Source organism: Pithys albifrons, chromosome 1 (assembly GCF_047495875.1).
Source record: "Pithys albifrons albifrons isolate INPA30051 chromosome 1, PitAlb_v1, whole genome shotgun sequence".
NCBI classification, from domain to species: Eukaryota; Metazoa; Chordata; class Aves; order Passeriformes; family Thamnophilidae; genus Pithys; species Pithys albifrons.
The window spans coordinates 12,846,764-12,872,328 of NC_092458.1; the positions used below are offsets into that span (position 1 = coordinate 12,846,764).

At 39.6% G+C, this 25,565-nt stretch overlaps 1 protein-coding gene across 4 annotated transcripts in view; it reads right to left on the reverse strand.

Moving 5' to 3' along the window:
* TBL1X (transducin beta like 1 X-linked) overlaps nucleotides 1-25,565 on the reverse strand; it is a 197,314-nt gene that overhangs the window by 41,860 nt on the left and 129,889 nt on the right. For all 4 annotated transcript variants that reach the window (XM_071564429.1, XM_071564605.1, XM_071564692.1 and 1 more), the window contains one exon: nucleotides 11,407-11,514. In XM_071564429.1, the coding sequence (XP_071420530.1) occupies nucleotides 11,407-11,464 (58 nt within the window). In that variant the 5' untranslated portion in view covers nucleotides 11,465-11,514. The remainder of the gene's footprint in view (nucleotides 1-11,406; nucleotides 11,515-25,565) is intronic.

The following is a 25,565-nucleotide window of genomic DNA, read 5'->3' on the forward strand; positions in this document are numbered from 1 at the left end:
TAAAGTATTTGGCAGGCACAGGAAACAAAAATGAGTAAGGCTTTAGAAATTATTATAACTTCTGGTTCAGTAGAATCAACTGCAGTTGCTATAATGGGATCCACCAGCAACCTCAAGTTTTCCAGATGCACAAGTGCTTGTTTTCTTAAGTTAAGCCTTGTATCTGGCACTCCTGCTGAGCCTTTTACCGGAGTACAATTCATGCAAGAATGGAGGGCACGTAAGAGCTGACTACAGCTGAACAGGCTGCAGGGAAAAAAAAGATGCTTGTGAGGGGCAAAGGAAAGTCATCTTTATGACTATAAATGGGCATATGGGCAAAAATCCTGGGAGATTTAGACACATCAAGTAGAAACATTCCACTGCGTCATGAGTCAAAAGAAAATCACATGCAGGAGGAGCAGACATCCCCACACAATCCAATCAGCTGGTACCAAACCCAAGTAACTCCACAGCTGCCTGCACAATTGCTTGCCAAAGAAATCAGATGCAATCAGAGGAAAAACATTCACCTTAAGTTTGATATCTGGGTCCTGGGAGTGCCATCTAAGCAGGTAAGCAAGAAGGGAAGAGTGGAGCAATGTGGTGTTCTGAAATAAATTAAGAGCCCCACTAGTGCAGTTGAAAAAGAAAATCCACAAAAAAATCCAGTGTAATATGACCACTAAAAAAAGTCATTTCCACTAAATACTAATGATGTACAAACAACATAGTTAATGTTAAATTAAGACTTTTGTAGGTCTAGACTTACCAGTGTAGAGAAGGGCAAGGGAAATGTACCACTAAGGGCAGATTTGAATGCAATTTCTGAATGCAAAATCAGAAGAAAACAGCTTAACTTAGAGCAACTCTATTTTCTTAATTCAGGGCCCACCACACGCTAATCTAGTTCCTGGGGTAAATGATGTAATTTCTTGCCATTGCCCAAGAGAATACAATGATGTTCTTCACCATATTTGACTGCAGCTGCCATCTTAGCCTGGTATTTCCCCTTCTCTATGATGCAGTGAATGAGAACTGAGAACGTGGCATGGATCACTCCCCTTAGATTTCTGTCTAAATTTAATTATATATCGATAAAGATATGGTCATAAACTCCCAGGGTACATATATGCAGAAACTTCACAAAAAGGACACCAACTCCTCTTTAAAAAGTTTGGTTGCAGTTAATAAGCATCTGGTGCCTCAAGACACTGTTAAGATTCCACTAACAGTTAAAAAACAAAGGTGGATAAAAATCCTACTCCGTATCTTGTTTATTATTCACAGCAGACTGAGATTCTTCTCTTAGCTGAGCTTTTTCTTTCTCGGTAATACAGCCTAGACTGCCTCTCTGGTTTTGGCAGTGTCTGCTTATTTTGAAGTCTTACCTTCGCAATTACATAAAGGGCTTAACAAGGACATACATTAGCAATTTAAAATAGAGATCTGCAGTTGAAATATATTTTTAGAAAGATCAGCTGAACAATAGGGCCTGTGCATTTGTTTCAAGATTAGGATTGCTGAACGATTAAAATTATTCCAAAACCCTGGGAAATGTGTCCTGTATTACAACCTCCTTCACAGTTTCTGGGAAATATAAAGAATGGATTTCTAGCTGTAGGTAAAATTATAGTATCCCTAGTTACCCAAAGTTTTGTACAAGTGATTATTCACTAATATTAAATGTTACGTCCTTTTTTCTTGGATATTTGGCCTGTTCGTCTTCTGCCAAGACTTTGGAGTAAATGTCTGCTACCCAAAATTATTTTATTATGAGCCAAAGAATGTTTTTGGCAGATATTACTTTTTTTCATGCAGGAAAATATGTTGGAAAAGATTAATACAACTTGGAGATGATCTTTTGATGAGCAGTACTTGGCACACACTGTTTCTGAGGGCTGCAAGTTAATCAAAAGAGAAATACGATACAGACAGAAAACAGAACATGAGCAATGGAAAGAGGAACTTAAAAATCTCTTGAAAACAAGGTCTGAGAGAATCCCCTTTTTCACTCAGTGTAAATGAGAATGACAATTGCAAATAAGTATGAACACAGATCTAGCAACTCAGTGCAACTATGGCCAAGGTTTGACACTGCACACAAAGGCCACAGCAAGGAAAGAAAAATCTTTTCCTCTGATTAACAAGATGCTGTTATCTTTCAGCTCTGTCTGTGCAGCCAAACATCCAAAGGGAGAGATATGCATAGTTTTAAGGATCACATTTATAGAATAGACTTTCACAGTCATACATACTTTCCTTAAGTGATGTTCTCTCTGTTCTAATATACACCTACAAGTGGTAACCAGCAGGACACCACCGCTGACACTCAGTAGGCATTCAGGAACCTAACACCAGGACGGTTTCTGCAGATGGTGCCCACAAACAAGAGTCCTGACACAGGTTAGGTGTGAGGAGGGCTGGGCTGTCACTGCCACAGCTGTGCAGGCAGAGCATCCCCAGCATGCAGGTTATGAGCAAGACTTGCAAAGCTGCAACACAAACCTTCTTTCACTGTGCCTGGAAAGAATCATCATGAAAAGCAGTAAAGTGACAAATGCACAGCACTGCACTGCTTTTACTAGCAAAGCCATCTTGACCTTTAGACATCTGCCTGCTTCTACCTAACACACTATTTTCTGAATATCCCTAAAATACTGCATTTTGCAAGCTTTAAAAAACACAACACAAAGGGATCAGAACCAAAATTTGTGTTATGTAATAAATTTGCAGAAGTGTAATTGTTTATGTTTGTGTGGCTTAAAAATCATCCTGTCTGCTCAGTGTCCAAGATCCAATACAGCATGGTGAGTTTCAGGCCAGGGAAAAATCAAAAGAACCAAGTTCAGAACTCTGTGAAGAGACCTAGAGGAAACTACAAGGTAAGCAGGGCTTTGCAAATGGCAAAAGAACAAAATACTCAAGTGTATTTCTTTCTGTCAAATGAACTTAAAAATTCTGCACCGAGTGTTGCTTTCTTGCATGGCATTTATATTGCTCTTATGCAACAGGGTAGAATAAACAGAAAGAAGCTTTCAAAAGGACCTCTTGAATTCTACTATAAAACATTTGAAAATATTGTTTATACATATTGTATATACATATATATATATATATAAAGAGATCTCTGGTCACAAAACTGCTAGTATGTATTCAATGCTTTATGGAAAAAGTCAGCAATTGGTTTTGGCTTGTACAGATGCTGTTGGCTTAGAAACCAAGCTGCTTATCTTTAAAGCAAGCTGGGAAAAGTATTTACTTTTAACCTATCAGCTTTATTCTTCTCAAGATCTATAGCTTTGATAAGTTTAAAAAAATGCTTTGAGAACTGCAGCCCAATAAAGTTTGTTGCCTTTTAATGCTGACTCTGACTTTCTTTAAACCTACTTCGTGTTTAAAAAGATGATAAACATTTACTAGCAGAGACATAAACTGTGCATAATAATGCAGTTCTGATTTTAGAAATGGATTTGTCTTTTTAGCAGTTACCCATTCTCAAACCATGAAGCATAATTTCAAATTCAGAGTCAGTCTCACTGTTTCTGGAATCATACAGTCAACTACCTCTCCAGTTTAGGAGAAATACAGACAGCAGAGGAGAGATTAAAATGAAAAGGAGCAGCCAGTTTAGTAAATCCCTAATATACCCTTTTGCTACTATGCTATTTTATTCCATACATATTATGCTGGAGATGTTATATATACATATATGTTATATTATATGCAATATGTATAGTTACAGACAGTTTTCCATTATATATGGAACATTAATTCTGAGATGACTTTCATGAAACATTTCAATTTAAACCAATCAATTTTTTTTGGTCAAATTTCTCAAGTGTTCTTATCCAAGGGTCACTTTAACACATATTGCACTCCTACAACAACACTGTGGCTTTATTTATCTACAATAATTTATGAAAAGCCAACTTCCAATATACTAAAGATTTGGATCAAACCTTAAAGTAATTTTACTTTACTTGAGTAGGCTGGTCCTAAAAAGGATAATGCATCACATAAATAGGACTGCGTGTCCACAGATCAGATCTGTGCTAAATCATGAGAATTAGAAGTGGAGTTTGTTTTGTTCCAAAGCTTTGCCACTGGACAGCTGAAAAGGTGAAAGAGTCCCTGCCTTCAGTCTTAATACCAGTTCCTGAAAAACAGTTATCCTCTCACTCATATTCTGTTTAGAGATATATATTCACCTATAAATTCCTAAACAGTACTCTGAAATAACTGAAAAAGAATGTTAAATATTGTCCCAGCAATCCTGTAATAATCTTTACTCAGAGGATTTCGATACATTTTAGGACTGTCAACTTTCAACATCTGCTTTGAGGTACTGTATATAGTATTAACTTTGCTTTCAAACAGGAAAATTGAGGCACAGAAACTTTAAGGCCAGGTTTAAACACTCATGTTTTATGTATGTCCTTAAAAATGTATTACCCTATTTATTCAGTATTGCCTGTTCAGTACCCAGTTACACCAGCACAAAAGAACCTGTGCAAGGAGAAGGTAAATAAAACACACCAGTGCTCTCCCATCAGCGCAGCTGGGGTTGATCCTCGAGCTACAGCTGCCCCGAGCTGCAGGCAGAGCCCATGCGGCCCAGGAGACAGGGAGAACATGTATGTGGGCACAAACAGCACAACCACAGACTGGTACTGAAACAACATGAAAATGTGTGTTTTGTCTTTGGCTGGCAGGTTGTCATTTCCAGGATGCATTTTCCCCTCAACAAACGTAAGGTCTCCATCCTTACCTTTGGAGTGTAGCTGTGTACAGGGCTTCAAGAACATTCCAGTGACTACCCTGTTGGCAGCACCTTTACGTATTGGTTATTTAAAGGATCTTTGAGGCTCTCCAGGGTTGAGCAGAAGGCTGGGCTCCTTGAACATGAGCCAGCAATGTGCCCTTGTAGCAAGGAAAGCCAAGAGCATTCTAAGCTGCACTACTTTTTGTGAATGGAGTGGATACTTGCCCTCTACACAGCACTGATGAGACGTGCCTGGAGTGCTGTATTCAGTTCTGGGCTCCTCAGTACAGGAGCAACAGAGATACACTGGAGAGAGTCCAGTGAAAGACCACAAAGATGACCAATGGACTGGAGCATCTGCCAGACAAGGAGAGGCTGAGAGAGTTGGGATTGCTCAGCCTGGAGAAGACAACCTTATTCATGTGCATAAATACCTGAGGGAGGTGCAAAGAGGATGGAGCCAGACCCTTTCCAGTGGTGCCCAGTGACAGGACAAGAGGCAATGGGCACAAACTGAAACAGGTGTGAAATTCCAAGGAAACAAAATAAACCACTTCTTTACTTTGTGAGGGTGATAAAGTATTGGAACTGGCTGTCCAGGGAGATTGTGGACTCTTGATCCTTGTGAGACACTCAAAACCCAACTGGATACAGCTCTGAGCCACCTGCTGCAGCTGAGCCTGCTGTGAGCAGGGGATGTGGATTAGATGACCTCCAAAGGTCTCTGCCAACTTAAACTATTCTCTGATTCTATCATCTCCTGAGATACCATCCAGACTGAACTCTGAGCCAAATTTGAACAAAACATAAAAAAAGGCAAAAGAAAAACCATTATCCACTGGCTCTGCCATCAGTACACTCTATTATTCTTACTGTCACCCTGGACAAGTGCCTTTATTGACCACATGATTCATTCTTCTAATAAATGATTCTTCAAGGTATACATTTTAATAATTTAAGAAAAAAAATGCACTGTACATTCCCCTTCTACCTAGCAGCAGTCTTCCTACACAAAGGAAGCAGTTGTCTTTGAAGCGAATTTAGCTGACCTATATATGCCAATCTTTTATGCTATGCTTAATCTGAATTATTTTCAACATGCACTTCTCTCGTCTGTGACTCAGGAAACTCTGTGCCATAGACAGTTGTTCAAAAAAAGCACTCTAAACATACATCATGCAGGAAAAGTAGGGACTTCAGAGAAAAATGACACAGGGTTATGTAAGTAGAGACTGTTGCATAAGGGTACAAATTCAAAAGAACTGAATACTGGTATTCAGTCAGTCCTTACTGCCTGAGAATTTACCCATGAAAACTGTGACATTTACATTTTGTATAAAATTTCTTTGTTAAAAAAGAGCTTGATTCTATATAAAAGGCATTTTCCTCCAAGTTTTGTTGCTTCTTTTTCAAAAAAATAAGAAATGTCACTGGAAAAAGTGTAATTTAGTACTATTCCGATGACTAGTATCCAGTTGGACAACAACACAATGATGAAATCCTAAAAGCTTCAGAATAACCACATTTTGTATTCTCTCATAATTTCCAAAGGCAGAATGACAGTAAAATGCCTTGGATGTGGTTAACAGGAAAGACCCATGTTTGCACATGCCTAACTACAAAGGATTTTGTGCAGTGATTCACAGAAGCCCTTTGTGCTCTCTGTGTCCTTTAATCCATGCTCAAAATCTGAGAGAAAATCTTATCTTCTAGGAAAACAAGGAAAACCTGTCAACTGTGAACCAAGCAGACCAATGTGCTGCTATCATCTTGAATTTACAGAAGGAAAAGAACTATGCTATTAGCTGTCACCATTTTTATGGTTGGGAAGAAAACAAATGAAAATTCTGAAGTATAATGCTTTAAGCTGCAAGTTGCCCCAAGTCAGCATCTAAAAATGTCATTGACATCTTTTAGCAAAAGAATCTAGCAAGAGTTTTTATTGTCTTGGACATGGTACAGGTTCTAAATGCAGATTATACACTGAGAAAATGTGTCATAAAACACAGAAAAAATAAAACCAAAAAGTAAAAGTATGAGTGAAAATGGAAACTATTACACAATCTTCACTCTAACCAGTCATTGCCAGACATCCATTACAATAAATGCCCTACAAGAGATCAGTGGAAGCCACAGACAACTGAGGAGCTGATTTTCAGACAAGAATTACAGACTGCAACATGCATTTAAGTGCTAGAAGAGGAATATAGTTAATTGATCGATGCATCAAAAATACCAATTTTTAAAAGCTTTAATAACTGATATGTTGGTCTGGATAGGGAAGGTAATTTACTGTAGCCTTTAGTCTGACGATAGGATTTGTCACTCAGAACAGATGACAGCAGATTTTAGATTAAAAACTGTGTGAGAGATTTGATTTCCCTTAGTTTTGCCATCCCCACTCACATTTTAGAAATTTCCTTGGGATCCTGATTATTCCTCATTGCATTGTACTGTTCTGACCTTCATTCCAAAAGACAAGTAATTATCTGTTTCTCTTTTGGGAAAAGCAGAACAGGAAAATTCTACATTACGAATTCTGAGCAATTTTTTCAACACTGAAGAAAACCAATAGAAGGTCTCTGTCAGCAGTGAAGGTGGCTGCCAGCAAAAATAGGCTTCCCAGGAGTTTGAAGAGGTGCAAAGCTGCATCAATGTAATTTGGACGCCAGAACTGTGGCTACTTTGGTATATCTTGTTTCACTTTTGTCAAGGTATCTGTTTTGTAGGTATAACTATGCCCACCACAAGAGTATTTTGTGTGCCACTTTTGCAACACTCACATACTCCTAGTGTAGACATAATTAAGCCTGATTATAGTAACTGGGGCCAACATTTCACTTAAAGGTAGACCTTGTATCAAGACACACACAAACAAATATAACTCACTTTATAAAGTTTGACTCCTGAGATAATCCTTGGAAGTACTCAGCACTTTTAAGAATGGCCACTTAAAACTGTGCACCAAAAAAGTTCATATTCAAAAAGGAGAAAACTAAACACTACATGACTTCCTTTGGATAGGAAGCAATGATCTTAAACTGAAGATTAACACTTGTTTTCTTTATATCTCAAGAAGGAGCCATTCAGTGGAAGTGACAACGCCTAGTCCCCTTAGTGGTGCAATTCCTATGCGATTAAGCCATGGAGCCTAAATAGAAATTATGCCAGACTGCTTTGTTTTTCTGGGGATACATAAACACTGAGACAGTCACCTATGTGAAGAGGCAACTACTTACTTACTTATTTTAATATAGCTGGACATTTAGAACCTTAACTTGTCCAAGTTCTGTCTTATATAGGAGGGATTCAATTGCACTTCCCCTTGACCGGGTGCCTTCTCCAGCAGCAGGCAACTCAAAGCTGTGTCCCTGGCTGTATTTCTTCTGTTAAACCACATGATCAGCCAGCATAACTCAACAAATGCCACAACTTACTATTTCATTCCATCTGCAAATTTAGTTAGGAATCATTTTATATTTCCTTCCAGGTAACTGATAAAGCTATTGAGCAGTATTATGCCAAGAACAGATTCCTGTGAGTTCTCACTAGAAGCAACCTCTGAGATGAACACTCTCCATCTCTAATCCTTTTTCAAGATGTTTCTTTTAGCCTATTTTTAATCCATTTGGTAACCCTGGATTACACTGATTTTGTTCACTGTTATTTCATTTTGTTTTTAACTGCAGTGTCAACAAGACTAAGTAAATGTCATAAAGTAGATGTCTAAGTGTATTAATGTCAGCACAGCTATCTCTGTCACCTTAATTTCTGATCTTGGAAAAAGCAGGATCACGTTTGTTTGACAAGATCTATTATCCATAAAAACTTGCTGGCTGGCATTTGGCATGAGGTCATCTCTTCGTCTTTGCTGGAGATATTTAGTCTCAGCCTTCCAATGATTTTGCTTGACCTATGGTTACCTGGATCATCCCATTTAACCTTTAAAAATTCTGGCACAACATTTGCTTTTTCCAGTTCACTGAAACTCCCCTTAGCACGCCAAGGTTTGTTAAAAAGCAGCCATAATGGTTTAGGCAGTTCAACTCTATTAATATTCTCCTGTGCAAGTTTTCTGGCCCGACAGAAAATTAAGGAGGAAATATAATTACCAAATTTCACTTCTAACTTCAAATTTAGAAAAGCTGGTCTTCTAGTACAATCATCTGCCAGCAGTTTCATAATGAAGCATAGAGCACCCAACAGCATCTTTGCTATACTGTTTCAACTAATCTCAAGTATTTCTGTACATTGCCGATACATAATACATGAAATATTACAGGGATATTTTGATTTTTATATATTTATTTCACCATATCAATTTCCTTTCACTGTTTCTCTCTTCCTCCCACCGTCTGCCTACACATTATGGGAAAGTCTGGAAGTTTTACATGATAAGATTAAAGGAGAGATACCTGAAAAAAACAAGTGAACTTTTGTATGGTCTTGTAAGCAACCTTTGTGGCTGTGTCTGATATTTTTAGAAGTTTTAGGTTTGGCTAATGTTAACAATGTAATAATGTAACCAATGCAATAAGCCTCATTTTGGCAAACTTCTTAAACTGTAAGGGTTTGAACTCAAACTGTATTTAAATGCTAGCTCTTTAAATCTGGCATGAGTTATTTCTTAACTATGTATTAAATACCTTTCATCTGCTGCTGCATCTTATGGCATTTATAGTAGCAGGTGGAAAAGGCAAAAATGCTGTATAACAATTTCTGCCTTATTACCCTACTTTATCTGAAAATACAGTTATGAAAATTTCCTTGTAAGAAACAATGAGAGTAGGAAAAATCATTCAAAGTAAAATGTAAAAGCTTTTAAAACAGATTAGTGGATTAATAATTCGTTATAGCTCTTGTTTCCTGAAAGAAATTCCTAACAAACTGCCAGATATATCTACTAAATTCATACTCAGTATCTGGATTTTAATATGCTCAGTTTAAAGCATATTTGAATATTTCTTCAAATATTTCACCTCCACTTCCACTCTCTTATATATGTAAAATACAACAGAACAGTGGGGGAAAATGTTATTGTGAATGCCTTTAGTATGTGTGGATTAAATAAGAAAAACTTTTGGCTCTCTAGATTAAAAGGTAAGAGCAGTACAACTTGCCATTAACACGAAAAACTGTATGTAACTTCTCTGTAAAATGGCAAAAAGTGATTGCATTACATGGGAAATGGATTAAAAGTTAGAATAACTTTTTCCTGACATTTGGATGAAACCACCATTCTTGATTGAATTTGTAAAGCCTCCTGAATCACTGCACAACACTAACCCACCTATTGATGTATGAAGGGGAATAAAAAAGGTTGATTTTCTTTTTTCACATCAGGAAAAGCCACTGTTACGTTTGATCTCCTACAACTCAAATAAAAGAACAAGATAATTTCAGGATTCTTTATGCTTCGATTATGTCCATCTGTGCACTGTTCTAATGTCTAAAAGCTCTTTCCAGTGTGGCACACAATAGCTTATTTTTAAAAGTAAACTTTGTCTGGATTAAGTTTTTGTGTTGTTAGCTCCTCTTTTTCTTTCATCTGTTTGCACACCAGATCTAAACTATTTTTTTATAAGCTCTGTTATTAGAGCGGAATATGATGTGAGAAAAGAGCAACACAGGCCACAATTGAACTCTCAAAGAATAGTTTTGAAAGACAAAAGACTAAAAATGTATGATAAATCTTCTTAATTTCAGTGAAGATTCTTTGCCTAGGGATTTGGGTTGCTGGGACTGAAACAGTCTTGCAAGTAAAAGAAACATCTCAAAAACCAGTGTATCCAATGAATGCATAGTGACCAACCGAAGCAACATAACCCCCTATCTTTAACCTGCTGGAATTTTGGTTCCCTGGGCAAGACATGTGTCAGGTCTGGAGGGCTTATTCTAAAACTGGCTTCAAGTCATCTGATAGGACAGCATCTGTTTTTCACAGAATTTTTTGTTTGTTTGTTTCAGCACGGGAAACATGAAATATTTTCAGTCAATTCCACTTTTACCAACACAAAACACAGGGTCAGTACCCAAGTAAACTCTGATGCTGGCCATAAATTGTTTGTCAATGTTTCTCACCTCCCCCCCACCATCTCTACTTTCACAGAATATTTTCCATTACCTAAGATACCTTCCACTTCTTGCAGTCAAAGAGTGGAAACAAGACTATGCAAACAAAATAAACCCAAAATTTCAGTTTCGATTTATTTTTAAGATTTCCTTCTAAAAGGAAAAGCACTGTGATATTTTCCAATATGAAAATAGAGGTGGGAAACTTGCACCCAGATTTCCATTTACTGCCAACATAAAACTAATTTAGACAGTTTCAAATAGCTAATAAAAAAAGATACAACAGACATGTGCTTTGTGCCTGTGCTGCCAAAACCGACTTTGGCTGACATGCTACAACTTTACCAAAACATTTGTTAACATAACATTATTTATGTTTTGCCTAACTGCAATGTTTACTTCTGTACCTGTGCATGTTTGCACTTTATGTTCAAGACCATGATTTCAAAGAAATGTGGGTTTGTGTGAGAAATACTTAGTCTGAGCTTATCAGTCTGAAACACTTACATTCCTAGAGCAATATCATGAAAAAAGCCAATTTTTCTATTTCATTTATGACCGGGAATTATGAGGAAAGACAAGAAATTCACCTGATTCCTGGAGATAGCGATACACCAAGAAATTCACTTCGTCACTGGTTATGCTCATCTTAGCCCAACCTCAATGTGATGAGGTCTACGAGAAGTGTGATCCACGCTCTGTTCAAAGGAAGAGAAAAGAACAGGTTTTGTTTTATCTTCATTTACTATGAAATGTGTTATCAAAACAGAGGTGGGAATTATTAAGGTATTTAAAGATCTCATACAATTATTAGAGCTGTAATGTCCCAGTGTGAGGCAGCCATTAAATATTGTGAATCAAGTACTCAAGCTGTACTGTACCTTTTATTATAATTAAAAGCTGTATTTAACATATACAAGAGACACAGAGGGAGCATATTAAATTCTGGAAGACTTTGCAAATGACAACTTTTCTACTTCGGTGGCTTTCCTACAGGTTCTTTGGACACTCCTTTTTACTGTGTGAGTATTTTAATTTTTAGAACCGCTGACAATTACAGTCACATATAACACACCAAATCAGAACCTTTTTGCAGCCCAATTTTTGAAATCCATTTTTCTGCCCAGTCATTCATCCACTGAAGACAGACTCTGTACTTACAAAGCCATATTACGCAATGAATGGGGTAGGGGGTGAGTGGGGAGAGAAGAGGAGAGAACACCGTATCATAGAGCCAACAAGGAATACAAATATCCTTGCATTATACAAGGTTAGAATATTATCATGCCTCTGTTGATTAATGGTGAGCAAGAATTAAACTGCAATTTTTCACTTAAGTTAATCACAACCTTTAGGATGGTGGTTTTACATTACTATTTTGGGCATATACTCTGGTAATAAAAACACTGGGGTTAGATGATGAATTTGTTTTGAACATTTTCCATTAAATCTTGATGATTCATTCCTGTTTGGGAATCTGAAATCATAAGTACTCCTCAGACATAAACTTTGCGACTTTGTCAGTCACACCATACCTATAAGCAACCACGTACAGCTTTGCAGGCAGAGGCACACGCTAAGCTCCCATCGTGTCTTGCAAATGAAAGACCGTGGGCGTGTGCCGTTTGTTTCGATTTCCCGTATGTCTCTTCTTGGCAAGCGGAAAGGTCGTCTTTGTTCATTGAAAACCTCTTCAGTGATTCCTGCTGCCTAAAGTAGCACCTGCTACTGCAGGCGATGCTGATCGACGACATTTCCCCTACTGATAGTTTAAACCAGCAGGTCACTCATGACTGTAACAGATGTCTCTGCATATTTATGTAAATGGAGGTCTTTCGAACCCTGGTAAGCCTTTTATTATCCTGGGCTGAATGTCACCAATAGCTTGGATGCTGGGTTTCCATAAGAAACCATAGCTTGCTAATTTGGGAGTCATCCTTCTCAAGCACTCTAGTTCTTTATCACTACAGTTTGCATTTCAGAGAGACACAAGAAGAAACAAAATACTGAAAATGATGCAGTCTCTGTGAGGAGAATTTCATCTCCTTTGGAAAGGATGAGCACTTTCTGATAAGATTCTGGGTGAGGACAGCATTGGCTGCATCCAGTATCCAGTCCTGTCACACCTGCCACCTACTGCCCTGGGCAGGGACAGGATCTCTTTTCTCCTCAATCCCTTATCTGTAAAATGGGCTCAAATTTCTCTGCCACATGATTTGGAGACTGGAAGGGCTTTAGTTACAAAGGTTGGCAACGGCAGGCAGTGAAAGTCCCACTTCTAGTATAACTTAATACATACTTCTTCCAGATAAACAGACTTGGATCTGAATAATTAATGAACTCCTGTGCCCTGTTTTGCATAATCATTGCTGTACAATGAAGAACAAGACAGACGTTCACAGCAATAGTTAAGTCCATTTTCATCTCTGAGTGCTTAAAATACATCTGTATCATTGCTATGGCCATGACAATAATAAATCAAGAAAATTTGATAGCTGTGGGTTGAAAAAAACCCAAACCACTTTTAAAAGCATTTTAAAAATAGCTGTTTCAGAATTTGGTGGTAGGAAAGTTGGTAAAGATGAAACCCCTTACAAAAATTCAGTTTCAGCAATGACGTACTCTGTGGTAAGATGAACTTTATTAAAAAAAAAAAGAAACTACAAATGCCACTTCTGGATTCATCCTGCCAATTTAAGACATTAACATGGTATTTCCCACATATAGAGGGGTTGCTTTGGGAAATGGGAAACAAAAGAAAGGAAGAGTGATGCTTTTTGTTTTTTGTAAAGATGACTTTCCTTGAATGAATCACAATCAGAGAAAATCGGCATGATTGCAAAATAAATAAACTGACAACCCCAGAAAAAAAAGCTCCATAGCAGCTACCTTTGCATCAGAATCCCAAGCACACCGAATAGTACATGGATTTACAATGCATTTTCCCTGAAGACAGTCAACAGGAATTACTTTGACATATGTGTCAGATCACATCTTTAAACACATTGTTACCATGTCACAAATAACCAGATGATCCCCACTCATATATTTAAGTTTTCTTCCCTCCCACAGATGCCAGCGTAGCAATCAGATACACAACTGTAATGCTTTTACCCAACCAAAGCAATACACAATTCTTGGCTTTTACCCAGAGAAATCTATTCATTAGAAACTTGGATGAGCAATGAAAGACCATACTCGATTTCATTAACGCTCCTTCTGATTTCTTCTCTGCAGATAAACAGCCCAATAAAAGTGGCTAAAAAGACATGAGGGGGAGGAGAAGGACATACTTACGTTTTTGTGTATCTCCAAGATTGATTCCTAAGGTACAAACAACTTGATACCCCCTTAATACCACATTTTTTAAATGTAGAAATCCAAACTTCTGCAGAAAATTGCAGAAACCTTCAGTTATCACTGTGATAGATCTATTTCTGCAAATCGATGGTCTCCTTTTGTTACTGAAGACTGGTATTACCAAGATTAATAGTTTTTTGAAAGAAATAAAGTACAGTTTACAAACAATACCAATGTGCTTTTGGAAACATTTAAACCAACAATAACATCTTTATTGTTCATAATGTCAAGAGGATTAATAAAAAGCATTCAAACATGTTTGAACTTTCTCTGCTTGAAACACTTTTCTGTACTCAGTTACACATAATGGAAAGTTCTATTTCATTCCACCTCACCTTAGAAATTTGGGTTGTGATCCTGTAGTATAGTATAGTACAGTAGTATGGCCAGACTTCACGAACACAGATCTGGGAAGGGCTCTCCCCACGTGGGTGTGCCCTCCCAGCCTGCGCAGTGGATGTTTTAGGTGAGGCACAGCATGCACAGAACTGGCCCCACCCTTTAAGTCCCAAGGTCCATCTGCCATGGCCGAGCGAGCTTGGACGGTGACATTGAAGTCCTCGGGACTGTCACAGCACCCGGTACTAACCGGGGCTGACCCTGCTGAGCATCCGAGATCTGACGGGATGGGATGGCAGGGAGGGGATGGTCCCTACTGAGACTCGAACTCACGACCTTGAGATTCGAAGTCTGAGTGCTCTCCATAACACCACAGGACCACCCCGATCCTGTAGATATTTAAGAAGGTACAAACATGTGACCTGAGTCAATTAAGGCTTCCCAAAATATAATGGATCCAAAACACAAAAATGCCAGCAGTGTCAAGGTGATGCAAAATTAAATTTAACAACTTTCAGTTCTGCCGGGATAGGTTTGTAGAAATGCTTTTCATGTAGAGGTAAAAATCTGGGATATAAGCTCAAATCTGCCACCATTGTGCTTCTAGGGCTGCTTGGCTTTTGCTGAAGAAGTGGTTCATCTGGCACTGAGCTCGCTCCAGTGCAGGCAGTGCAGCAGCTCGCTTCTTCCCTGTGCTCCGGGCAACCAGGGCAGCTTGTTTCCTGGAGTACACCACTGGACTTGACTTGGCTCTGTGCACTGACACACCACTGTTCTCAAATTAAACCTTCCTGGAGCACTGGCAATCCTGCTAATGGGCCACGTAAGTGGCTCTGGAGAAGGCAGCCTCATGTATAGCTGTGGTTCAGCACAGCACTGGGCAGGTGAACTACGAACAGTTTATTTATATCCCAGTCCCTTATTCAAGGATTGCTCTTCCTTTGTCAGGTGTATTTTAGCATGTTGCCATAAATAACGGAGATCTGGCTGAAGAATAAACATTTTTGATTTTGAAATAGCATCTAAGACTCAATTCCTCTACCTCTCTTCTAAATGATGGTCACAGGGTCCTCCAGGGCCGTGTCCTGCCCTCCAGGTTAACTCCAGAGCAGGGGACAGCCAAGGTCATTTCAGGAAATGAGTTTACATTTGCTACTTGCCGCAGCATCCCATCCACAGGGACTGGGAGCTACCAGCCAGTCTTCCCCTCAGCAAGGCGGAAACAGGCCAGACATTTAGGGAAAACACCTCAACTAAAACCTAAACCTGAAACCTAAATAGGAAGCCTGGCACTTTCCATTTCTGCATCCAGCCCTGCTGACAGAAATATATCAGATGACTGGTCTGGCCCTCATCTTACACCTTGAAAAAGTGCAAGATCCAGCCTGCTTTAATCGAGTGCTGAGCAGTTGTCAGCTTCTCAGAGGGTTTCTTTTGGGGGTCATTATTGTAAAATAAACACCATCCCCTCAAAAGCAAACCCTCCAAACTCCCAACTGAAACAGGAATTTGCATTGATCTCCTGGAGAGGTTACACTATTTACCTACTTATTCAACAAGACTAGGCCAAAATGTCTTTTCACAGCTGAAGTTTTACTAACAACAACAACTGTCATTAAAGAGACAGGGAGGTGTGAAGGGAAATTGCACATTTGCTTTGGAGAATTAAAAAGCAAGGATAGGTTCCATAAAAATGAGAACATTCTGGAAAGTTCAAGCATTTCTTATTGTCAAATTGATGTGTTGCTGCATGGGAACTGGAGTTCACACACTTGTGCTCCCATTTTCTCATCCAAGATGGATCCATGCACCAAGGGACATCCCTCAGGACCCACTGCAGTCTCCCCATCTCAGAGAAGAGAATGTGAACACAAGAAGCTAAAATAAACTCTAGGAAGGCACCATGACAGCACAGCCAAATCACTATGTAACTGTTTTGCATATGCTCTGTAGTTTAATGAAAAACATTTCCCAAAGCCAGAAGCCACTTCTCACAAAATGAGTCATTTAGGCAATCTCAGTATTTTCTGTTGAAAAATACTTTCATCAGAAACTTTCAATGAGCCCTGAGCTTCTGTATTTCTCAGATGTGCCTCTCCATAGAGTCAGAACAGTCAGCAGCCAGCAGCTCTTCCCCAAAGGCTAACGAGCTCTGCTTGGCCCACACCAATGCATTCCTCAGTCTTGGCTTTGTTAGCAGCTGCCCCTTCTCAGGGAGGAACTCCAGTATGCTGCTTTCCCACAATGCCAAAGGAAACTTCTGGGAGAGGAGAAGAGCACACTCTGTCTCTCTCCCCTCCCAGTCTCTCCTACCATTTCATGCAATCAAAGAGTAAAATATCTTTTCTTTACAAGTATCCTGACAAGGGAATGAGACCATTGCAATCCTTCTGATCACAAAGTATCAAGTGTGCAAGATGGTTCTTCCCAAACTCCACTTATATCAGTCACCAAATTTACAGTGAGACCTCTTCAAAATGCAGATTGTGCAGGCATGACTTCTTGACTCCTCCTTGTAAGGCTTGAACAAGACACCTTGCTTCAAAAAACCTGAAACTTTTAAAATACAAACAGTTGCCCCTTCTAGAGACCTTGCACTTAAGAAAGCAAACCAATGTGCTCAAAGAAAGAATTGCATCCTGTCTCCCTGGCCTTTCTTAGTGGGGAGGCAAATAGTGAACTATCCTCACTCTGCAAATGATCCCCACAGGCCACTCCAACTATTTAATGACAAAAAGTGCGGTGATTCAAACCTCTCAGATCTGCTGTTCTAGGCTGATTACATATGCTCATAGATGTCTCTGCATCACTTACACTCTTAACATTTTGAAGTTTTCTTCACAAGTGCAGTAGCAGACTTGCTGTTTTGGGGAAAACACAGGACAGTGTAATCTCCTTTGGGAATGGTTGTTGAGTTGTACAGTATGCACTGTCTCACTTAGATGCCTGTCACTCACGTTTAAGGCAGATCACTAAGGATGGGAACCTCAAAAAGAGAAGGCAATAGGCTTGTCAGAAGTCCTGCACTGCCAAATGCTAAGCCTGGCTCCTATTTTGCTTTTAGATCTACTTACTTATACTGAACTTTTGCTGATTTTTAAAAGACCACACTAAACAAAAACAAACCCAGGGAGCCACAGCTCATTCCCATTTTCACTGCTGCCTGCGAGACCATGTCCTGACGAAAAGTTGTAACAACTGCATCTGTACCTGAGAGCTTCAGAAAACTGGCACAGATGTAATAAAGGTCTAGCTTGGATCCTGGAACTTAAGAGTATCTCACACTATTAACCAGTGAGCTCAGCCATATCAGTGTTCCAAATGTGGTGTCAATCAGAGAGAAAGGAGGCAGAAGGAATGCCAGCGATAGACATGTGGTACTGATCAGTGAACCCACCATTCTGTCTTCAAGAGATCGCTCTTGATGAATCAAATGCTGTGTGGGCAAACCTGACAAAAAGGAGGTTTTCATTTAAATAAAATCAAAATGTTGTTCTGGGAGAAGGCTTGGTTAGCATGTAATACCTATAAAAGAAGTACCTTTGAACAGATGAATCTCTTTTTTTTTCATGTTGCAACTGTGTCCACTGTATTTAAACTTTTAAAAATCTGCAATAAATTATCAAAACAGTTGTCCTTTCCTAGAAAAAATGTTAACAAAATAACACATCATCTAGTAAGCTATCAAAAATATTAAAATAATAAAATGTAACACAAAAATATTTATAAAAACAATTTGTCCAGATAAACACTTTGGTGGGCATTGTTACAGCAAGTTTTATTTCTGCATGAATACTACTTTTCATTAAATTATAAATTACATTTCCAACTGAAGGGCCATTTGGAACCAAATCCACATCTATTTATTTAAAGAAAGGGCAGCAAGAGATATTCCAGCAATTTCTAAGTGCTATTCAAACATTTTTCAATTAATGAACAATTCCCAGAGCAAAATAACTAATCATCAACAAAAGACAAGCCTTTAATCACCAAATTCCCAGCAAACTCTACTTCCTCTATCAAAAGATGCTGAACTACGCATCAGATCTTTCATACTTATAATCTCTTAGTTTGATCAGGTTGTTTTTCAGTTCTCAGCTGGTTTACTTAATTACAGCAGCCTCCAGCATTTCAGTTCTAAGAGTTCAAGTGGATCTTTTCCAACTGCCTTTCCTGCAGAATGAAGTGGGTTTTCCAGTATTGATTTTTTCCTTTTTGTCTCTTTGCTAACGGGAGAAAAAGCAAAAAAAACCCCAACTGCTCTTCTTAATTAGTGCAATTGTGTTAAAGTGCTTTTACAGCTTCATTCTAAGAAAAGGCAACTCCAATTTTTTTTTTAATAAACAACAATATTGTTCACACTAGTATATTACATAGAAAGTTCCAGGAAGCCAAAAATAAGACTATTGGGAGAGCAACAGTTGAGAGTAGACCTAGAGCTTGCAAACTAAATGAAATGAATTGTTCTAAAATAAAAAAGAAAGGAATTGCAGAGGCTTCAGAAATCAAAACACATGATTGGATTTAGTTTGAGAACCAGGATACCTCATCACTCTTGGAACAACTGAAGTCAATTGGGAATGCTGCCACTAAACAGAACCAAGGGTTTTCTTCCTTACATGAGCACAAAATGGCAATTAGGACAAGCTGAGGGACAATGGTATGTGTCCACTCATTTCAAACCAATTAGGCCAAAATACATGACTGTCTGATTGTGCAGTAACAGACTGTCTGTGTGCGTGTGCATTTCCATGCACGTAATGCAACAAAAATGTGCTTTAAATCTTACAAGTAGTGCTGCGTGCTCAAAAACGTTAAGGAAGATTGCAACTTTAAAAAGGTGGCACAATTGCTCTAGCAATATTCAATTTTCTTTAATTTTGGAAAGAAGGCTAATAGTATTCCCTCAAATTTAACCTTTCACATAATATACCTGGATTTTTGCTAAAACCTCAACAAACCCAAGGCTTTACATTTTTCATCTGTGCATCACATTCAGAGTTTTGAGGTGAATGAATATGATGGCATGAGCTCCGACCAGAACTGTTGTACCTCTTTCAGTGTCAAATAACACAGATCAGCTTTTGGAATGAACATCTCCAGCAAACATCTAGAATAAAGAGCAGGCTGGTTTTCAGCTATCTGACACCTACAAGTAAAGACACAGTAAAATTTAACCGTGAGGCACCCCCAGCCCCAGGCTGGCCTGCAGGAATGGGCACAGACAGGCACCAACCCTGAGGAGCTGAGAAAACATGGTCTTTGAGGCAACACCACATGGCTGGGAGGCAACAGGAGCTTCCAGGATCCTCAGAGCCACCCGGGCAGGGAGGGTTCGCAGCCAGGGCGCTGCTTTAATTAAGTGAGGCAACATCAGGGCAATGAACGTAAGAGCAATGGGCCTGGAAGGACAAGTGAGAGACAGTCTGAAGGCCTTGCCCATAAGACAGAAGATCTGAGTAAGGCTTTTTTCATTGTTTCTGCTTTTTATCCTGTAATTTTGCTGCTTAAAATGGTGAAATTCTGGTAGCAGAGGCCAAAATCCATTTTTTCCCCACACACCTGAGGGCTTAACCAGGCTGAGGAATTGGGCTGTCTTCCTTGTGCGCCTTATTTTTGAAGAGCAAGGTAAGGATAGAACACCCCTGTGCGGCTTTTTCTCATGTTGCCTATACGAGCCGGTTCCTGTACCACGCTGAGGGTGAATCCTCATTCCGGATCCCAGGTCATTCCCACGCTGCCGGGCAGTGCTGTCTGTGCTCCGGGATCGGAGCGGCCGCTGCCCGGCACGGCACGGCCACACACATGGCCCGAGCACGGCGGTGCTGACCCACTGACCCGCACGGGCGGGAGCGCCAGGGGTGGATGGTGGATGGAGACTGGGCCCCGAATGTTGTTCCCTTGGCCCTGAATCTTGTTCCCTTGTCCCAGAGCTGTGGGACATCCGCAGGCTCTCCAGGCACGCGGTAGTGCAGACACAGTGCCAGGCAGGGGGCCCGTTTGTCCACAGGGCTGCAGGTTTGTGTGTTACACAGAATCATAAGATAGAACCATAGAATTGATTGGGCTGGAAAAGACCTCCGAGATCATCCAGTCCAACCCTTGGTCCAACTCTAGTCCATTTACTAGATCATGGCACTCAGTGCCATGTCCAATCTGCGTTTAAAAACCTCCAGGGATGGTGAATCCACCACCTCTCTGGGCAAGCCATTCCAATGCCTGGCCACTCTCTCTATAAAGAATTTTTTTCTGATCTCCAACTTAAATTTCCCCTGGCAGAGCTTGAGCCCGTGCCCTCTTGTCCTATTGCTGAGTGCCTGGGAGAAGAGACCAATCCCCACCTGGCTGGAACTTCACTTCAGGTAGTTCTAGACAGTGCTGAGGTCACCTCTAAGCCTCCTCTTCTCCAGGCTAAACAATCCCAGCTCCCTCAGCCACTCCCCATAGGGTTTGTGCTCCAGTCCCTTCTGCAGCCTTGTTGCTCTTCTCTGGACCTGCTCCAGCACCTCAATATCCTTTCTGAACTGAGGGGCCCAGAACTGAACACAATACTCTCTCCCACAAGACCCAAATATCCAGTAAAACCTGCTTCAGTTCCATGTACATTTGAATTTCATCTTGTTTTGGTATCTCTTAGAACAGCTTGACACAAGCACAGTTGCAGAAAGACTCGGAGTGAAAACCTTTCTGGTACTCCTGTCTCATGGCAAGGCCTGTGACTTGCAAGACAAACCCTACCCTTGGACTTAGCAAAGCTCTGTGTATAAGATGAGGTAAAACAACATGAATCTGTGCTAGGCTAACCAACCTACATTTGTTTTTAGCCACGCAGGCTGGCCCCACACAGCTGTAGGTCCCCAGAAGCAGCGGACAGGAGCAGTTCATCACAAGTGGGAAATGGAGATGGGCACATCCCTGAAACCTCACAGTGTGGGATGTGCCCAGGGAACCAGAGCCACGCAGAAAACCTTTGAAGGTCTGGAGACCAGCAGGGAGCTACAACAGCTCATGTCTGGATGGCCTCTGGCAAAGGGAATGTGCAGCAATGTCATTAAGGTGGTGGGTTTTTATTAGTTTCTGCTAATAAGCTTAGCAGATGTTACTGGAAACAGTTTGATGTTATTTTTCCATCATTTATAACTTTTTTTCCCTCCCTCAGCAAGCAAAGGCAGTAGGTCTTGCCACATATTTCAACCTTCACTTGTTTCCCCTGCAGTATTGTTAAAAATGTTGCTGAATATTTCCTTCATTTTTATTATTATTGTACAAAGGGAAAAAGCATTTTTCCCATTTGTCTGTAATTCCAGAATAGCTGAAAGGATTATACTCCAAATTAACGAGGCAGAAATACTTTTCAGACTCACAACGTGGAAAATTCCCCCCCCCCCCCAAACAAGTATTTTGTAAATTTTAGAATATGTGAAAACAAAGAACTATAACGGAAACTATTTCAAACTTTTATTATGGCAGATCCCATTATAAACTATTTATAAAGATTTTAACTATGGCTATAAATACTTAATGTTTTCCCTTGCATACTCCTAAGAGAATGTCAGTTCTAAAAACTTTAAGGACCAAGATTACATAGGACAGTGCAACAGAACAGAAAAATACATACATAAATTCAGGATATTTCACTGCTGTGCACCTCCAACATTTAGACCTTAATGGAAATCTGTTGTGGGTTTTTTTGTGTGTGTTCATTTTATTTTTTTTTAACATAAAGTTTCACTGGCTCCTGGCTTATATTGGTTTGAGCTCTGGTGAAGGGTTACTAAATGCCTCCATTTTATGGAAGGTACAGTACAACTGTTCTTGTTGGAAGGTGAAGAAAGAAGGAAAGAAGAAGGTTGGAAAGAAATAATTTGCTTTCAAAGAATGCCTGCTGAAACTTCTAAGCAACCACTAAAGTAAAAGCTTATTTCTAAGTTACTCTTCTGTATTCACAATGCTAAATATTTCAGAGAAACTTCCCATTAAAAATCAATACAAAGAATTAAGGCTGAGAAATCTCTGTCTTATAAAAACCACCTCAAGCACCAGCTTCAGATATTAATTTATCTTTCTTTTAACTTTTCCTCTGGATGTTTTATATCCTGGATTTAAATAGAAAAATAAAATCCACACACAGCATATCCAATATAATCCAAGTTGTACAACACTGTCACAGATATTATCTGCCTTGTCATCCATCCTCCTTCCTTTACATGCTCTAATTGGCCAAGAGGGGTGAAGAAGTCTCTCTGTCATTTTAGGGTTTTTTGGCTTTCTGTCTTACTGGTAGGACCAGCGGAAGTGTTTGTGCTTTTCCTCTTCAGATGAAAGATGTCTGACCGTTTTGGCCTCTGATCACATATGAAGATCCCAAATGTACGAAGGTTTTACCCTCTCTCCCAGTCTTCTACCAATTCTTCATACATTTCAATGTGGAATTTTGCTGTTTCCTCCAGTCTAGGGATAGCAGAGACTTAAGCAGCAGCACTTTTTAAGGTTTGTGTCTTCAGATAGTATTTTAGGAGTGACTTGCCAGTCCTCACGTCTTTCTTTTTTCCATTTGTAGATGGGTGAAGAATGTATAAAACCAAAAAGATAAAGAATCACATTTCTGGTGGCAGCATGATGAAGTCCTACACAGCCCTAATATAAATAGCAAAGTAGAGATTAAAAGGCAATGCTAAGCAAAAAGCTTTTCAACCTACTTTTTGAAAAAGCTAAATAGCCTAGAAACGAAGATGAACTAAAAAATCCTTGGGGAGTCAGAGACAGACATGACATAATCTAAGGTTTTCATAAAAAATTTCAGTTAAATGCTTCTCAGGAAGGATTTTAATATATTATGACACAACTATTAGTTAGCTCAGATTAAATAAGAAAGGCATTCCCCTGCTTTGAAAAAATCAAGATACAGAGAACTGAAGCCTTAAACCCATACATAGAGGGTTTGAGAAGCTTTTAAAGGTTCTAATCCCTAGACAAGAATTGCTTCACCAGAGAATAAAACGATTCTATATTTTTGGCTTTCACTCCAAGAAGGACTCTAGGGAGGCTAGAGGTGATCAGGAGGGTGGAATTAGATGTACTTGCAAATACAGAAGTATCACAAAAACTCCTGAACACCTGTAGGATTTTGGGAGCCTAAAGGTTTGAGGGTCACAGTTTGGAAGGAGCCTCAGGAAGTCTCTAGTCCTACCCTCTGCCCAAAACAGGGCCAGCTCTGGGGGCAGGCCAGGCTGCTCAGGGCTTAACCTGTCAGAGCTTGAAACCCTCCTAGGAGAGAGATGGCACAGACTCTTGGAGTGACCTGCTCCCCTGCCAACACAGTGTGAACACACTGAAGAAAGTTTCTCCTTATACCCAGTCTAAACCTGTTGCAATTTGTACCTTTTGCCTCTCACCCTCCCACCCTGCCCCACTGTGAGGAGCCCGGCTCCACCTCCTCGATGATTCCTTGTAGGTGCTGGGAGGCTGTCAGGTGCCTCCAAAGCCATCCCTTCTCCAGGCTGTCCCATTCCCCACAGTCCCTCCTCACAGTGTGAGTGCTCCAGTCCCACTGCCTTGGGTCCTCCCAAGCTCCGTCCAGCTCATCCACATCTCTCCTGTGCCAGGTGCTCAAACTGGATGCAGTATTGAGATGTGGTCTGCCGAGTGCCATATAGAGGGGGATAATCCCATCCCTTGATCGACTGGCTGTGCTCCCACTCAAACTGCCCAGATTATTTGTCTCTCCCAGTTCACACAAGGAGAAATTACGCTCGTGTTATGAAGTGGCAAAACCTCCATTCGGCTTTAAAATGAACATCAATACCAGCATTAATTCAAAGGAAGTAATTTTTCCAAATTGGAACAGTCTTACTCATTGTCCTCTTCACTAATTTTATTTGGAAAAAGCAATTTTATTTGGAAAAGACACGGAGGAAGGTAGATAGGATAACACTCCATACTGTAATGCCTATTAGATCTTCTAAGGATACTGTAACCAAGTGAGTATTTTAGTTATCCAGCTCCTGGAACATAATTCTCGAAGACTAGTTAGCTCTGAAATTCCCTCTACAAAGAATGGGGAGAGTTATGTGCCTGTTTCAAGGATTTATGTGTTTTCCTGTAGACGTGGATTAGACACTTGTCTGAGACTGGGATTCATTGCTTCAAATTTCCGCTCCAAATCCAGGCTCCAGTTTGTATTTTTGGCTGTGGAGAACTGACTCAGTACTTTCATTTGAAAAAAAAAAATAGGAAAAAGGTGGCAGTGGAAGTGGTATAACAGATTTAAGAGACTGAAGATTAAAGTATTCACTTAAGAATTAGCAAGTTCAAACTTGCATTTTCCAGCTCCCAGGAGAGCCCACTTTACACCTGGTTACAGGTTGTTGAAATAAAAATTCTGTGGAGCAAAGAATGAGAGACACCCACAGACAGGGAAAAGAAAGAGAGATCTGTAACCACTCTTAATGATACCTTGTTTATTGTTAAAATACCTGGCTGCTGAATCGTGAACCATTTACCTTTCCAATTTTAAGCATCAATGAAAAATTGATGTAAACATGAGCATTTGTCCAAAGATGAATATTCATTCATTTTTTTCACTTTTCATCACTATTCTTTACATATGTTTTACATTCCCTTATTAAGGGAAGATAAGTTTGGTCTCTTCTTATTTCTACAGAAACTCAAGAGCCTTTGTAGTATTATGCAAGGAGCAGACATCAACACCTATATTTAAGTATGACACATTATAAGCTTATATTATCACTTATCATTGATTCTGTTTTAACTATTTGGACTGTAAAGCTCCATGGTGAGTCTTTGCCTCAAGCAAAATTTTTTCTGGAAGGCATATGCAGAAATAGTTGTAATTTCAGAGTGAAGGTGGTAAAAACTCCATTTTGCTAATATTAATATGGTTTCAATGTTTCAGTGAGAATGTGTAGTGCCTCCATACTTCAGAGACAGGACAGCAGAAAAGCTGCTCTCATGGCAAACTGTCCTTTCTGTGACAGTAAATAACCTTGTAAAATTGACTACAATAAAGTCTCATGAAAATACTCCTTGT